The sequence below is a fragment of the Perognathus longimembris genome, chromosome 4, assembly GCF_023159225.1.
Source record: "Perognathus longimembris pacificus isolate PPM17 chromosome 4, ASM2315922v1, whole genome shotgun sequence".
In the NCBI taxonomy this organism is placed as follows: Eukaryota; Metazoa; Chordata; class Mammalia; order Rodentia; family Heteromyidae; genus Perognathus; species Perognathus longimembris.
The window spans coordinates 21,070,625-21,085,414 of record NC_063164.1 but is presented as its reverse complement, the minus strand read 5'-3'; the positions used below and the strand labels follow the sequence as shown (position 1 = coordinate 21,085,414).

The 14,790-nt window shown below is 34.7% G+C and overlaps 1 protein-coding gene across 3 annotated transcripts in view; it reads right to left on the bottom strand.

The window, feature by feature from the left end:
• Positions 1-14,790, bottom strand: part of Erbb4 (erb-b2 receptor tyrosine kinase 4) — a 975,681-nt gene that overhangs the window by 146,712 nt on the left and 814,179 nt on the right. For all 3 annotated transcript variants that reach the window (XM_048344825.1, XM_048344826.1, XM_048344827.1), the window contains one exon: positions 182-367. In XM_048344825.1, the coding sequence (XP_048200782.1) occupies positions 182-367 (186 nt within the window). The remainder of the gene's footprint in view (positions 1-181; positions 368-14,790) is intronic.

Genomic DNA, 14,790 nt, shown 5'->3' with positions numbered 1-14,790 from the left:
GAACTATAATCCAAAAGTATACATAGGCAGGTGATGTGTTTCATCTGTGGTTTGCATATAAAACGTCCCTGTAATGATCAATGCATAATTTATCTTATTTAAATGGAATGAAAGGCAGATTGTTCCAGATCCAGAGGTAAAAGGCAGACATGTCACCCGAGTAGGGAATGATGGCACTTACCTTAGCAATCTGCACACACCAGTTCAGAAGCAGCTGTGAGCCAATGTTATCCTTGTGCTCATGGACATAATCCAGTAAGCAGCCATGGGGCATGAGCTGGGTAACGAGCTGGATGGTTGGGCTCAGACACACACCCAATAGGCGAACTAGGTGTGGATGGTCCATACTGGCCATGATCAGGGCTTCCTGTAAGAAAGTAAAAATAACGATAGCATCATTTCAAGTTAAGAATTCCTCCCAATTCCAGTTTCTTGCATTGTGCTAAACATGTTGAAAAGGATTTTTTAACGGCACTCAATGGAACCAATTAAACATGAAATTATTGCAAACATTTGATCCCTGAAGTGATTTAATTAAATGAAATTAAACAAAAAACAAAGTACAACAGAAAATGGAATCAATTATAAAATACCTGCCCATAAAACCAATCCCAACCTTTTCTCTTTTGTATTAAGAACAATATAGCATTTTACTGCTGCTAATCATATTAAAATGAATCTCAAAGTATATCATGGAATTTTAACCTTTGGACTCAGTTCCAGGATTCAGTAAGTATAAAAATAGGCTATTTGCAGGAAAAACAGGTTGACTTTGACTTTTATCTTCTATTAACAATGTAGAGTTGGACGGCATAAAAAGATAAAATTTGTAAGTTGTAAAAATGCAAAGAAAAATAAGTATAACTAACATACCATTTTCAATTTACACAGAAGAATAAACATTTTAAGAAAGCACTGTTGTGCAACTTCATTTTTTATCAAAATTTATTTCTTTTTAAAGTTATAAGAGATTTCTTATTAATAGAGTTGTAAAATTTGAGGACCTGATGAGACTATAATTTTTTTTCTAGTCCATTCTCCACATATATAGAAATGGAAAAATTGAGTCACATTTTACCATAATCATAAAGGCACTTTAGGTTATTGAAGATAAGAAGTACACATGTGATGACCTAGTGAATCATAAAGTTAGCCTTCCATCAAAATTTGTAGTATTTTTAATTTGAAACAGATATTACCAAAAGGGATATAGTTTTGTAATTTGTTATGTTTGACATGTGCTTCTATATTATAAAATCTAGTAAAATAATGTTCATCTCCCTTAAAAACAGAAGTAAAATTTGCTTTTATAAAGCCACCAAAGATAATCTACATAATATTATCATCAATAATATTTAACTTGAGATAATTGTAAAGAATTAATCAATTCCACATTTTAAGACATTATAGAAGGGAGCTAGTAAAAGTTAATTAAAAATGTCAGTGTTATGAGAGAGATTTTTTAAAAGGTGAGATATCCAGCAATAGATAGGTTTTGGATTGGCTCATGAGTTGGAGAGAAAAACACACTTAGAAAAAGACATTTATTGAGACAACCAAGAATATATGAGTAGGGAACATTATTATGTAACACTGTATCAATATTAACTATTATAGAATGGCAGTGGCATTACTTAATAAATATTCCTGATCTTAGGAGGTCTGAAATGTTTATATATGATATATTTATCTTTGCAATTTTTAAAGTGATTTGACCGCGGGGCGGGGTGGGGGGGAGGATAGAGATGGAGAAAGAGGGAACAATGTATAGGTATTCATGTGTTTGCATTTATGGAAACAAATTACCTATAATTTAAACTAGTATGAACTGTTTGTTTTCATACTAAAAACTAAAGCCTCCCTTAATTGATTTATAATATATGCCCACAAACAAAACATACCCAGGTGCTCAACTGGAAATGGACAGGGCTATTCATAACTACACAATTTTGACAAGATCTGGTACCTTTTGATCAATATTTGTCTCTATAAGCTGTTGAGAAAGCAATGATCAGCAAAGGTAGGGTGACCTTCATTATACCCTGGTGAGCAGCTGAAAGAGGTGACCTCAGCTATACAGTGAGGAAACTGAGGCTCAGTGAGTGTGCTTCCTTCCTTGGGTCATAAAATTAGAAGTCGGACCAGTTTTAATCCCTAGAATTTCTGCTTCTTAGGGCTTCTTATGATAGTAAAAATAGGATAATTTTTAATTCAGCTTCATCAGTACTTCATGTTGTGGGCATTAATCTGGCTAACAAGACAGCCTCAAACACCTCCCATTAGCTATACTTCAGTGAATTAGGTCAAATTATACTTAGTTCCTGAGAAGCAAATAAACTCAAATAAGTAAACTATGCTTACAGGTAGATTGTCATAATTTACCAGATATTTTCAGGAGGGAGGAATAAAAACAAGAAAAACATCTTTCTCTAACTCACAGAAAGTAGTATTTTGAACAGATCATTTAATAAAGTAAAAAGAATGATTATATTTAAAGTAAAAGAAAGATTTTAGATCATTTTAACCCTTATTTTAGTCTGAAATATAGAAAACAAAAAATGTTTTGTCCTACTCTAAATCTAAAAGTAATGATAATGTTATTCCAAATATGCATTTGGGAGGTTTACAGTAGTGGAGTTTTCGTGTAGAAAAGTAGAAATCCTCTTTAAAAAGAATCTGTTAGTAAGTCCTGGCAAAAGAGTTGGGTTTGTATTAAAGAAAATTGCTCATCACACTATAAAGAGTATTGGAAACAAAATTGCAGAGTATTTGCATAATAGTTCTCTTTTTTTTTTTTTTTTTAGAAAGAAAAGACGAACAAGACACTAATTGTAGGTTTTATTTTTTCATAAAGGGAATAGCAGATGGCCTTTGGAGGAGAGAGGAGCAGATAAAGAAAAGGGAATGTGGATTAGTTTAGAGTGATATGTGGGATGGAAAGGAGAAAAAAAAATCCCAATATTTTAATCATGTAGTGCTAGGTTTCAATAAATTACTGTGTTAAAATTAATAATGCCCTCTGTTACTTCTCTCCATGTGGGGTCTACAGAAGCAATTTTAGATCTTTGCTGCTGTCAGTAGAAAATGTCACTAAAGGCCAATGGGAAAAATACAACCCAACAGGTACATTCTCTATTTTTCCAGAAATAAAATTACTCTCTACCTTTATGGTTGTTGTTTTTTTCCCTCCCTTTTGGTTATTTTTTTTCCTTGTACGTAAATTAAAGGTTGTTCTCATTGTGCAGAGGGGAAAATATAAAAAGTATGAGACTAAAAATTCTAAGGCAAGACCATTTTTCTTTATAATGAGGTCTGGCTTGAATAAGGACATTTTTTTAACTACCCAGGGACTCCCAGAGTCTACACAGAAAGCTTTGAAGCATGTGGCCCATTCATTAGTCTCTAACCATATACTATTTGTATCTCTATTTTCAGCTGAAGACAGTTCTGTACTATAATAAAAATGAGCAATGCCATAATTCACAGTAAGCTACCATTTTTTTTCTGAAGCCATCTTGACACTGACACTGATTTCCTCACTTGTGTTGGTTAGTGATTTTACAAAAAAAAAAAAAAAAGAAGAAGAAGAAAAAAAGTGTTAACTCCAGTCAGACTTTCAGTGTTAGATTATGTCCATGGACCATTAATTCAATACCCTTTGGCTGAAAATGGAGAAAACTCGTATTACTGAAAGGATAAAGAAGATTAAAAGGGGGAAGGAAAAAAAAAGACAATGTAGACAAAAAGCTGCACTTTATGCTACAGTTTGCATGTTTGCAAATGCTTGGAACAAATGTAGCCCCTAATGATTGTCAGGGCATTGGTGAAAAAGACTACTATGGAAATAATGATAAGCACAATAATGAAAATTACATAAATTTATGGGTCCATAATAATCTCTTTCATACCTACTTAGCTACAGATGGCTCCCATATATATGGAATTAATGAAATCTGCATCTATCCCTTCATGTCATGAATAAATAACCCTTGGCTTACAGGTGAGCAGCTATGGGTTGGTGGAATTAATGCCATCGGTTTAAGTTGGTCTACAACTGCCTTCCAGTTCCCATTAAAGTTGTGCGTGTCAACAATGAAGACTTGGTGGAATAACCATGGGGCCCTGAGTTCAAACCACAATACCTGCCAAAAAATTTAAAGAAAAAAGGACTAAGGCTCATAAGTCTTTAGAGTCAATCTTCACTTTTTATTTTCATCTTAGGTCATTTACTCATGGAATGGTCAAATGTCAGATTTAGTTATTTTGTATTTTGTTTAGCTTAGTTTTATTTTTTGTTGTTGTTTTAATTTTGGCAGTAGTGAGATAGAAACTTGGCGTTCCGTGCTTCCTACAAAGATATAAAATACTTTATTCCTTGACCCATTACTTCAACCCTGTTTGGTTTGCTGTTTTTAAGATAGGGCCATGCATTTTTTTTTCCATGGCTGGCTTAGGCTAAGATTATCCCATTTATGGTTTGTGTCATGGGTGGCATGACAGGCACATTCCTACATACATTGCCTCTTCTGTTGGACCTTGAACCTTGTTGCCTATGCTGGCCTGGAACCAAGATTCTCCTTCTCTCAGTTTCTAACATATCTGACATGACAGGTATGTACCAAGATGCCCAGCTATTGCTTGCTTTATGTTTTCATGAACTCTTTCCCTGGGTAGACATCAAGCATGATCTTTCCAATTTCTGTCTTCAGAGTAACTAGGTGTGAGCCACCTGCACCAGGTCAGATAAAGTCTTCTTTTGACACTACTGTACAATTAAAATCTTAGTGAAGAATTTTAAACAATGTAGAATTTGACTTTCCTCTGGGTCTTTTGCTTTTCTTTTTTGTCAGTGATAATGAGATTTGAACTCAGGCATTTGTATTTGTTAGGCAAGTGCAAATAGCTTTTGAGCTATGACTCAAATCCTTTTTGCTCTGGTTGTTTATGAGGTAAAGTGTCATATATTTTTTTCTGCTTTGTTCAGGTCATGAAACTCCTATATAAGCATCTTCCACAGCTGATAAGGGGTACATACCACTACTGCCAGCTTTTGTTGTTGTTGTGTTGATACTGAAAATGTAGTGAAGTATCACATCATGCAAGGTCTTAATGGGAAAAATATTGGATTTATTTATACATATTTTCCGTATTCTAAGAACGAATGTTCCTTCATTTCTTTTACCCCAATTTCTAGCCTGGGAATATTTATTATTCCCACTTTGACAGTTTCTTTATACTCTTTGCTCCTTAGGGGTCTGGCTTATCTGGTATTTTCTTACATTCACACCATTAAAATTATTACTCTTGAAAAGGTCACAGACTATGTTCTTTTACTTAAGTCAACACATTTTTATTTTCTCATTTGTAAATTCCTGACCTGTTTTATTTCGTTTAGTCAAGATCTCTCTCCAGTAAAAGTTAGTGATTTTTACCCTGTCCCCAAAACCTCACTCCTGCTTCTCTTTTTCATATCTTAAACATTAAAATGGTTCCATGGCTGCTTGCAGATACTACATTTACATGGATTTGTTTATGAACATCAAAGATAAAAAAAAAAAAAAACTTTTCAATTTTAAGAGTCGTCAAAACATTTGCAACTAATTTGTCATGAGAATACCATAATATTTTTCTTCCAGGGTGAAAATAAAATACATTATCACCACATTGAAAATATTTGTGCCTTTCTAAATGTGACAATAGTGTTGTACTAATATTAAGAGTTTCTCCTGTAATTTCCATGTCATCTCTAAGTTGGAATCAACTGGTGTTTTTTTTAAATATACATTTATTGTCTCCAACTCTCATGATTCTCTAAAAGCAGTTATATAATCTAATAAATTTTACTTTTATAAATCAAATTGTCGTATAACATATTGCATATAGAAAGATATAAGATAATGTTATAATTGAAGAAAAATTTCATTATAGTTCCACTTTCCCAATTACCTCAATCCAAGAGCCCACCTATATTTCAAAAGTCTTCTGATAATCTCAACATAGATGCCACTAGATGCCAAGCTTAAGGCACAAAGAAAATAATATCCCCACATAAACTTGTGTGATATCCTTTACTAAACTTGTATATGGCCGAACATTTTCAAATTCTGTTTTAAAACCTTGGAATTGAACTTTGAGTTTCACATATGTATTCTTTTGCATCCCAGAGTGTCTCCAAGTCCCATTAATTGTTTATCTCAATGAGGCTCAAATATGCAATCTTTCTTATATTTTCTTCCTGACTCCTACTTCAATTTAGTTTCACATTGCTATTTTAAAAACATTGCTTAAAAGATCCAGTCAGGGCTGGGGATATAGCCTAGTGGCAAGAGTGCCTGCCTCGGATACACGAGGCCCTAGGTTCGATTCCCCAGCACCACATATACAGAAAACGGCCAGAAGCGGCGCTGTGGCTCAAGTGGCAGAGTGCTAGCCTTGAGCGGGAAGAAGCCAGGGACAGTGCTCAGGCCCTGAGTCCAAGGCCCAGGACTGGCCAAAAAAAAAAAAAAAAAAAAAAAGATCCAGTCAGTTCTTTGCTACATTGAAAGCTTTAACATCCTATGTACTGAATAAGTATTGGATAAATTAAATTTAATATGGGGAAAGTTACAATACATCTTGGAAAAAAGTGGGTTAACCCATGTCTCTTTTTTTTTTCTTCTTTTTTTTTCTTTTTTTTTTTTTTTACTATAAAACTGATGTACAGAGAGGTTACAGTTTCATACATTAGGCATTGGATACATTTCTTGTACTGTTTGTTACCTTGTCCCTCATACCCCCCTCCCCCTCCCCCTTTCCCCCCCCCTGTGGTGTTCAGTTCACTTACACCAAACAGTTTTGCAAGTATTGCTTTTGTTGTTGTTTCTCTTATTTTACCCTTTGTCTCTCAATTTTGGTATTCCCTTTGAATTTCCTAATTCTAATACCAGTACACACTGTTTCCCATACACTCAGATAAGATCACAGAGATAGTGTAGATACAATCACAAGAAGGTGATACACAAACATCATCAATAGTAGAAACTACAGATACATGTGGGATGTTGAAAGTAGTTACAACTGTGATATAACAATCATTTCCATAAAATGGAGTTCATTTCACTTAGCATCATCTTATGTGATCATAAGGGTATAGCTATTGGGCTCTTGTGATCCTCTGCTGTGACTTGCCTAAACCTGTGCTAATTATTCCCAATAAGGGAGACCATAGAGTCCATGTTTCTTTGGGTCTGGCTCACTTCACTTAGTATAATTTTATCCAAGTCCTTCCATTTCCTTACAAATGGGACAATGTCATTCTTTCTGATAGAGGCATAAAATTCCATTGTGTATATGTACCACATTTTCCTGATCCATTCGTCTACGGAGGGCCATGTCTCCAGCTAGAACACGAATGATCTGTGAGGTTGGCTTGGTATTTGTATTTGTCACTAAAGCTCCAACTCTAACTTTCTCTACCCTCACGTGCACAGAGATACTGATTCATATGGAAGATCACAGCCTGCCTTATTCTTTGGCATCTATTTAGGTTTGTCAATGCAAGCCAGTAGCAGAATATTGAAGAGAGCAGAAGGCAACCCTCCCCTTACTCCACCTAACCATGCTGTTGCCAGATGAGAGGTATTTCAGCAAATGTTGTGGGTGCTCTTTAATGCTACCCAAACATGATAAAAATGCTTCAGCTAAGCTCTCTTAATCTTTTCTGCCTTAATATGTTATGCATTTTCTCTTGGGAGTCTTATAATGTGGTCCTCTTGGACAAATCTTTGAAGATAATACCTGTATGTACAATGACAGATTAGGTCACTCCTGGTAATTACATATGGTCCTACTTATTACCATAGACATCCATCACCAATTTCTCTATAGTAGGCTAGTAATGACTCTCAAAATATGGCTGCATCCTTATCTCAGGAGCCTGTGAACATTTGCCTTATTTGGAAAAACAGTCTTTGTAGATGTGAGTGAAGTGTTAATTTTGACATAAAGAGATTACTGAATTCCCCAAGTTGGTGGTAAATGACCACACAAATATCATTATAGAAAGGCCAGCAGAGGCAGACACAAGCAGGATGACAATGTGAGGCAGGTGGCAGAGTGGAGGGATACACAGAAAAACTACAAAGTAAGCTTGATGTTACATGCTGCCTGGCAGCTCCAAGTCAAGTAAACACATTCAGCTTCCAGAAGCTGCAAGATCAGGAAGTGAATTTTCCTCTAGAGCATCTGTAAAGAAGTTGATCTCATCAACACCTTTCAGATAAGTAGCCTCCAGAACTGTATATATTCCTAATGTTTAAAGCTACCAACTTTGCAGTAATTCACTGCACAGAAAACTTGTACAATTGCTGTAGTTTTTTTTCCTGCTTGGATGGCATAAGGAGTCATAATTGTTCTCAATAGTTCAGGAAAACAAGAACTAGTTTGGGGAGTGAAAATAAGATGAATCATTATTGTCTCGATTTTATACATATTTTAAAATATATTCTTTCTATCAAATTCTATTCACTTTGGATATACCCTAATTGTATACTGTAAATGATTCAGATATTGCTAATTTTTTGGTTATTTGGGTAAATGCCCAGAAGTGGGATTGCTGGGTTATAGGGGAGCTTTATGTTTAGTCTTTCTAGAAAGTAATACAGGTATGTAACGGCTAAATGATATAGCAAGCTCTTATTACTGTGCCTAGCAAACATAGAACATCACCTATTAGAGCATTTGAATTAAACCAATTATATCAACAGGGAATAAAATCAATAAGCAGCAAAGGCATATCTAAGAATGCAAAGTAAAGACATCAGCACAAAGAGGACACATTGATCTTTTCTAAAGTCTGTTGGGATTATGAAGAATGCAAGGTAGGAAAATTGACCAAAAAAGGGAAAAACACCTAACAAAAACAATATCAATAAAATAACCCCCCAACCAAACCAAACTGAGAAAAAGTTTTCCTCTCAACATTTTTCCCAGGTAAACCAGAGAATTTAGAAATATCTCTTCCTATCTTCAACATAAGAAAAGATGTGAAAGCTGTGAAACAGCCAAAATAGCTTATGGAGTTGAAAATAGAACTCTAAGGACAATGCAGATTCATTCCTTATCAATGAATAAAAGCAATTGCAGAAATAATAGTCAACAATAAGTTGAGTTAAAGTAGACAAAGAACAAGAGAGAGTGGTGCATTCTTATCATTAACCTGAGACACTTTAGAGCTACTGATTAATGTCCCTTAAAAGAAACGGAAAGGTCTCTGCATATAATATTTCAAGGCAATGTAGAATAAACTCAACAAGTCACAGGATGGATTTTACAAAGGCAAACACAATGTACTAGGACTAGAATACACTGTTCCAGGCTGCAGACTCTAAAACTAGGGAGAAAGGAATAAAGATTAATATTTTAATAACATCTGTAGCTTTCAATTCTTCCATTTTTTTCTCCATAGGAAAGTGACTCTTCTTTTGTGGACAAATTCTGTATTTACTATACCAAAAGCTTTCTAGTACTTAGCTTTCTAGTTACTTACATCATCCAATCAAATTGAGACCAACCACTTTTTTTTTCTTCATGTTTGGTACAATTTTCTTCATTATTATATGGGAACTCACTCATTGAGTTCTTGAGACAATTTTGCAGATACTAAGATGCCAATTCATAAGTTTTAAAAAAAGAAAAAGCACTTGCTAGGATCTGAAAATTCATAAGTAACCAAGCTCAGAGGTGTGTGAATCTAGTTGTCATGGCAATCCAGTTAAGGATTTTCTATCATTAATTTTTCTTAGTGCCTATTACTATCTGTGGGTGATCAGGAAGACTTACTAGATTTTTATGGTTATTGCCCTAGTAAGAATGATCTTTGGTGAGATGAATCAGTTGACAGAATCTTTATAATGCAACGTTCTAACTGGTACTCATTGCCCTTTTCTTGAGTTATGGGAAATTTATCTTCCAATACGCTACTTGAAATTAAATCTCCCATGATAACACAATAAAAATGTTTATAGAGGAGAACAAAACTTTTCTATGTCTATTCACGTTTGATGCAAAGGAGAAACTTGTTCTAGAAATTCTCAGTCAATAATTTCTCAGATAAAATTTGGTTTAGATCAGAATCTAGTAAAATTTGGTAATTGTTTTTATTTAATTACTTAGGACTTTATTTGCTCTTTTGTGTCATTTGAGGAATTAATTGAACATTCTCTTTTCTCTTTTCCTTTTCTCTTTTCCTGGATACTGCTCTTCTTCAAAGGAAGACATCCCATCTGTTTTTACTCTGCAAGAATAATTTTAGTTAATTGATGACATTTATATTAGAGATATGTGACAATTAACAGCTAAATAAATGTAGAAAAATATTTCCTGTATAACTAATAAAATATCACCACTGTACCTCTGGCAGTGGGGCAGGCAGGCCTGTATTATTTATGACTTGTCTAAGATAAAAGGGTAAGTGACTTTAATTAAGTCTTGGATTTTTCACTTACTAGTCTTTATTATAGAATGGTTCATCTGCTGAAATCCTGTCCTATCTTTCACTTGTTTCTTATCTCTGCTAAGTTTTAATGAAATTAATTATTAGCATCAGATATATTAAATTTGAAACCGTGATTTATATGCATGTCCTTATATTAAATATTCATGTTGGTATTACTTTAATATTCTACACTGGTCCTAATATCAACGGCATAGAGTTTGAGGTAATTACCATGAGTACAAACGTGTGTTAATGTTATTTCTTCCTTCTATATTTTTAATACAATAGCAGTAAATAATGTTATCACCCACTTAGGCAACAGCAGTCAAAATAAACCCTGAAGGAACATACACGGTGTCATACAAGACACCGCTGTTAGTTAAAAGACTTCCCTTCAATAAGCTCTGGGTCAAAGGAGTATAAGACTTAGTGTCTCTACACACATGGAGGCAGGGTTGTGAAAGAACTTGTAAATGAATGGCTGCCTCATAAAGAATCTGGCAAGAGGGCATGCAATCCTGATCTGACATTAGAAAATTAACCAATATCTTAGAAATGAAAATGGTGTCTTGGATTTCTGTAATGCTAATCTTGGCAAAGGTCAGTTCATGCTACTTTGTTCAGCAGCAGCAGCAGCTTTGAAAAAAGTAGTACAATGTTCCCTCATGGAAAACAATTGAGTTTAGAATGTTCATAGGAACATTCATTCATTCACTCATTCATTCCCGATAATGATGGGGGGTTATGCGATATACTCTGAAGGTATACAAAACTAAAATGTCACATATATGATTCTGAAGATCCCAACATCCTAATATAAGCCTTTAAAATCTAGTTTAAAAAGTCACAAACAAACATTAATAACTATATTACGTTTTTATAATATGAGTTCTTATAATTACCCATTGCTATGAGAAAATACATTCTAATTGAAAATATTAAATTTAGGGATGGAAAGAAAAAAGGTTGCTGAGGAGATCTGAAGTATTTCCACATGAGAAGCAAAGGCAAGAAATACTGCCGTTTGGCTGGGAATGTTGCTTAGTGGTAGAGCTCTTGCCTAGTATGCATTAATCCCTGAGTTTGATTCCTCAGCACCATATAAAAAGGCAAAAAGCCAGAAGTGGTGCTGTGGCTCAAGTAGTAGAGTGCTAGCCTTGAGCAAGAAGCCAGGAATAGTGCTCAGGCCCTGAGTTCAAGCCCCAGGACCGGAAAAAAAGAAAAAGAAAGGAAAAGGAAAGAAAAGAAAAGAAAAGGAAGGAAAGAAGGAAGGAAGGAAGGAAGGAAGGAAGGAAGGAAGGAAGGAAGGAAGGAAGGAAGGAAGGAAGGAAGGAAGGAAGGAAGGAAGGAAGGAAGGAAGGTTGTCAGTTTGGTGGCATGTTAAACAGAACAGTGTGGCTACCCATTCACAAATTCTCTTTTCCTGATAGTGCTGTAGGAAACAAGTCTTTCTCAGGCTGCTCAGCCATATAATGGAATCAATAACACCTGTCTTGTGCTAACAATAACTTCACATAATCCAGTGAAGAGCAGGAGTGGTATATAATACTAGGCTTTCAGTGTAAGCAGCTTCTGAAGTGAAAGAAGGGGGAATGAGTGGCATGTGTGGTGAATACATAGATCATCTTCTGTGGAATATGCACTACATAATTAGGAACAAAAAATGAGGTTAGTATTAGGGATTAAGGGAATTTACATTTTATTCTAAGCAACATAAGAATCAAGAAATTCATGGTTTCTTGGTAACACTTCCCCTGGGATAAATCACGGGAAGGGTTGGGAAGCCAAGAACTGGGTGGAAACTGCTGTCTATGACCAGAGTAATACCACATATCCTACACACCCTACCTAAGGAAGTGGAAATGATGAGCTCACTTGAAAGGCACACAGGTTTTTAATGGGCTCCAAGCCTGTATCGTCTGGTCTGCATGGGTTTTCATTGAGATTCTTTGGGAAATTTGGCTCAAGAACTGTGAAATCTGTTTTACACATCAGGATAAAACTTTTCCTATTCTTCCTAAACAGTCACCCTTTTAATGACTCTTTCTCTCTGCAAGGAAAAATGATTTGACTCCAGTATGAATAGAAAATTTGCTTTTGTCCATATCTCTTTCTTTCCTACCAATCCTGCAACTGGTTATATTTTCTCCAGAGTCCACTTCACCTCTGTGATTACGGTTTTTACCACCAAATTTCGTGTTTGTATTGATCATTCTGGCTTATTGTTTTGCCTACATTTATCTTTTTCTGCTTCAACTAGGACAATAACTTTTTAGCTATTCTGCTAAACAGTTCTAAGAAGACCAAACGAATTTCAAGTGTTCACCACACATTCTTTGAGTATACTACCAAGCAATGCTGCAAAGGGCAAGGGAATGACAAAAGGGTAGCTTTCCAAAGGCAGGTGGATATCTTTGGTCTCTACTAAGTGCTGTTGTTTTTATGCCCTTCCATACACACACAAATGGGGGATATAACAATCTCAAGGGGACACCTTTGCTCTATTTGTGTGTGTGTGTGTGTGTGTGTGTGTGTGTGTGTGTGTGTGTGTGTGTATACTAGTGGGCTTGAACTTGGATCCTTGTGTACACTCTCTGGTCAAGTGTGCTCAAGGTTGGAACTCTACTGCTTGAGCCACACCTCTACTTTGGTGTTTTGCTATTACAGAAAAGAGGCTCACAGACTTTTCTGATCAGGCAAGTTTTTCACAACAGATCTCAGCCTCTTGAGTAGGCAGGCTTTAATTTTTCTAGGATTATTGCTTTCATAGTTTGTGGAATCCCTACACAAATTTTATCTAAGTATAAGGACCTGCTAGTCATGATCTATGCTTGTCCTTTAAGAACCAAACTACACTGAAATGGCCTTACTATTGGAAAACTAAATATAAGATTGCTTAAGACAAAAACAATCTAAAAATTATGAAGTACTAGAAAGTTCTTCCATACCCTTCATTTTAAGAATGTTTTGCTTCTATCTGTCTCCTCAGAGGAACTAGAAAAGTATTTATGATGATGTACTAACATAACATATTTAGATTAAAATTGAAATAATTCACATATTTAGAGTAATCATTCATCAGATCTTCAAATGATATGCAAAAGCCACTCCTAAAAATAAATGCCTAAATTTTAAGTATTTAGATGAAAGTATATAAATTAAAATTCAGAGATGATATGTTAAAACATGAAGTAGAACATGATAACCTGAAATTTATTTCAATTTTTAAAAGTATAACATAGAGGTAGCAAGAATTTTAAAGTTGTCTGAATCAATTTCAGTGATTTTTTAAAAGCAAAAGCCACTCAATTAAGTTTTAAACGTAATGAGAGTAGCAATGCACTTGAAATTATCTACAGTATTAGACAGAATTACAGGGCTTTAAAGCAGCAAAGTAGTTTCTCATGTTTAGTATATTTTCTTTTGAAAATTTATGGAAACATTTACTACGATTAAAAGGTATTTATTTTGATTTATTTTTAAAATTTAAGGAAAAGCTATGTAAAATAGAAACTAGAGACAAATACTATTAAAACAATAAATATTAATCAAAATATTATTTATGGATTACTTACATTCTAATATTTTTATATGTATAGTAAAATCAATTTTTGTCTCTAGATAAATCATCTACCTTTTAATAAAGCCATGTTTTCTAAAGTAAATTAAAAGAAACTACTCAATATAAAAATGTAGAATGGAATAACAGTCATAACACTATGACATGCAGAACTTCCTTTCATTGACTTAAATTTTTTTAATGTGGCAAGATTTATATTGAAAAATATTTTCTGTATATATGTCAAGATGAATAACATTATCAATGAACAGAGAGAAACAAATGGATCACAGAGGCTAATGGTTCTATTCATTATAGTGATTGAAATATTTTCTAATATTTTTCTGGATTCTAAAAATGTTCACTAGAGGGCTGGGGATATAGCCTAGTGGCAAGAGTGCCTGCCTCGGATACACGAGGCCCTAGGTTCGATTCCCCAGCACCACATACACAGAAAAAACGGCCAGAAGCGGCGCTGTGGCTCACATGGCAGAGTGCTAGCCTTGAGCGGGAAGAAGCCAGGGACAGTGCTCAGGCCCTGAGTCCAAGGCCCAGGACTGGCCAAAAAAAAAAAAATAATAATAATAAAATAAAAATGTTCACTAGAAACCAGAAGGAAGTTATTATTTGACTTTTCCTACTAGGTAGAAGACAATTTGATTTCTAGTTTACAATTTGGCTCTGTATTTCCTAGAGGAGAACTGATTAAAAAATATATTATGACAAGAGATATGGTACATGAGATCTTTTCCTTCTC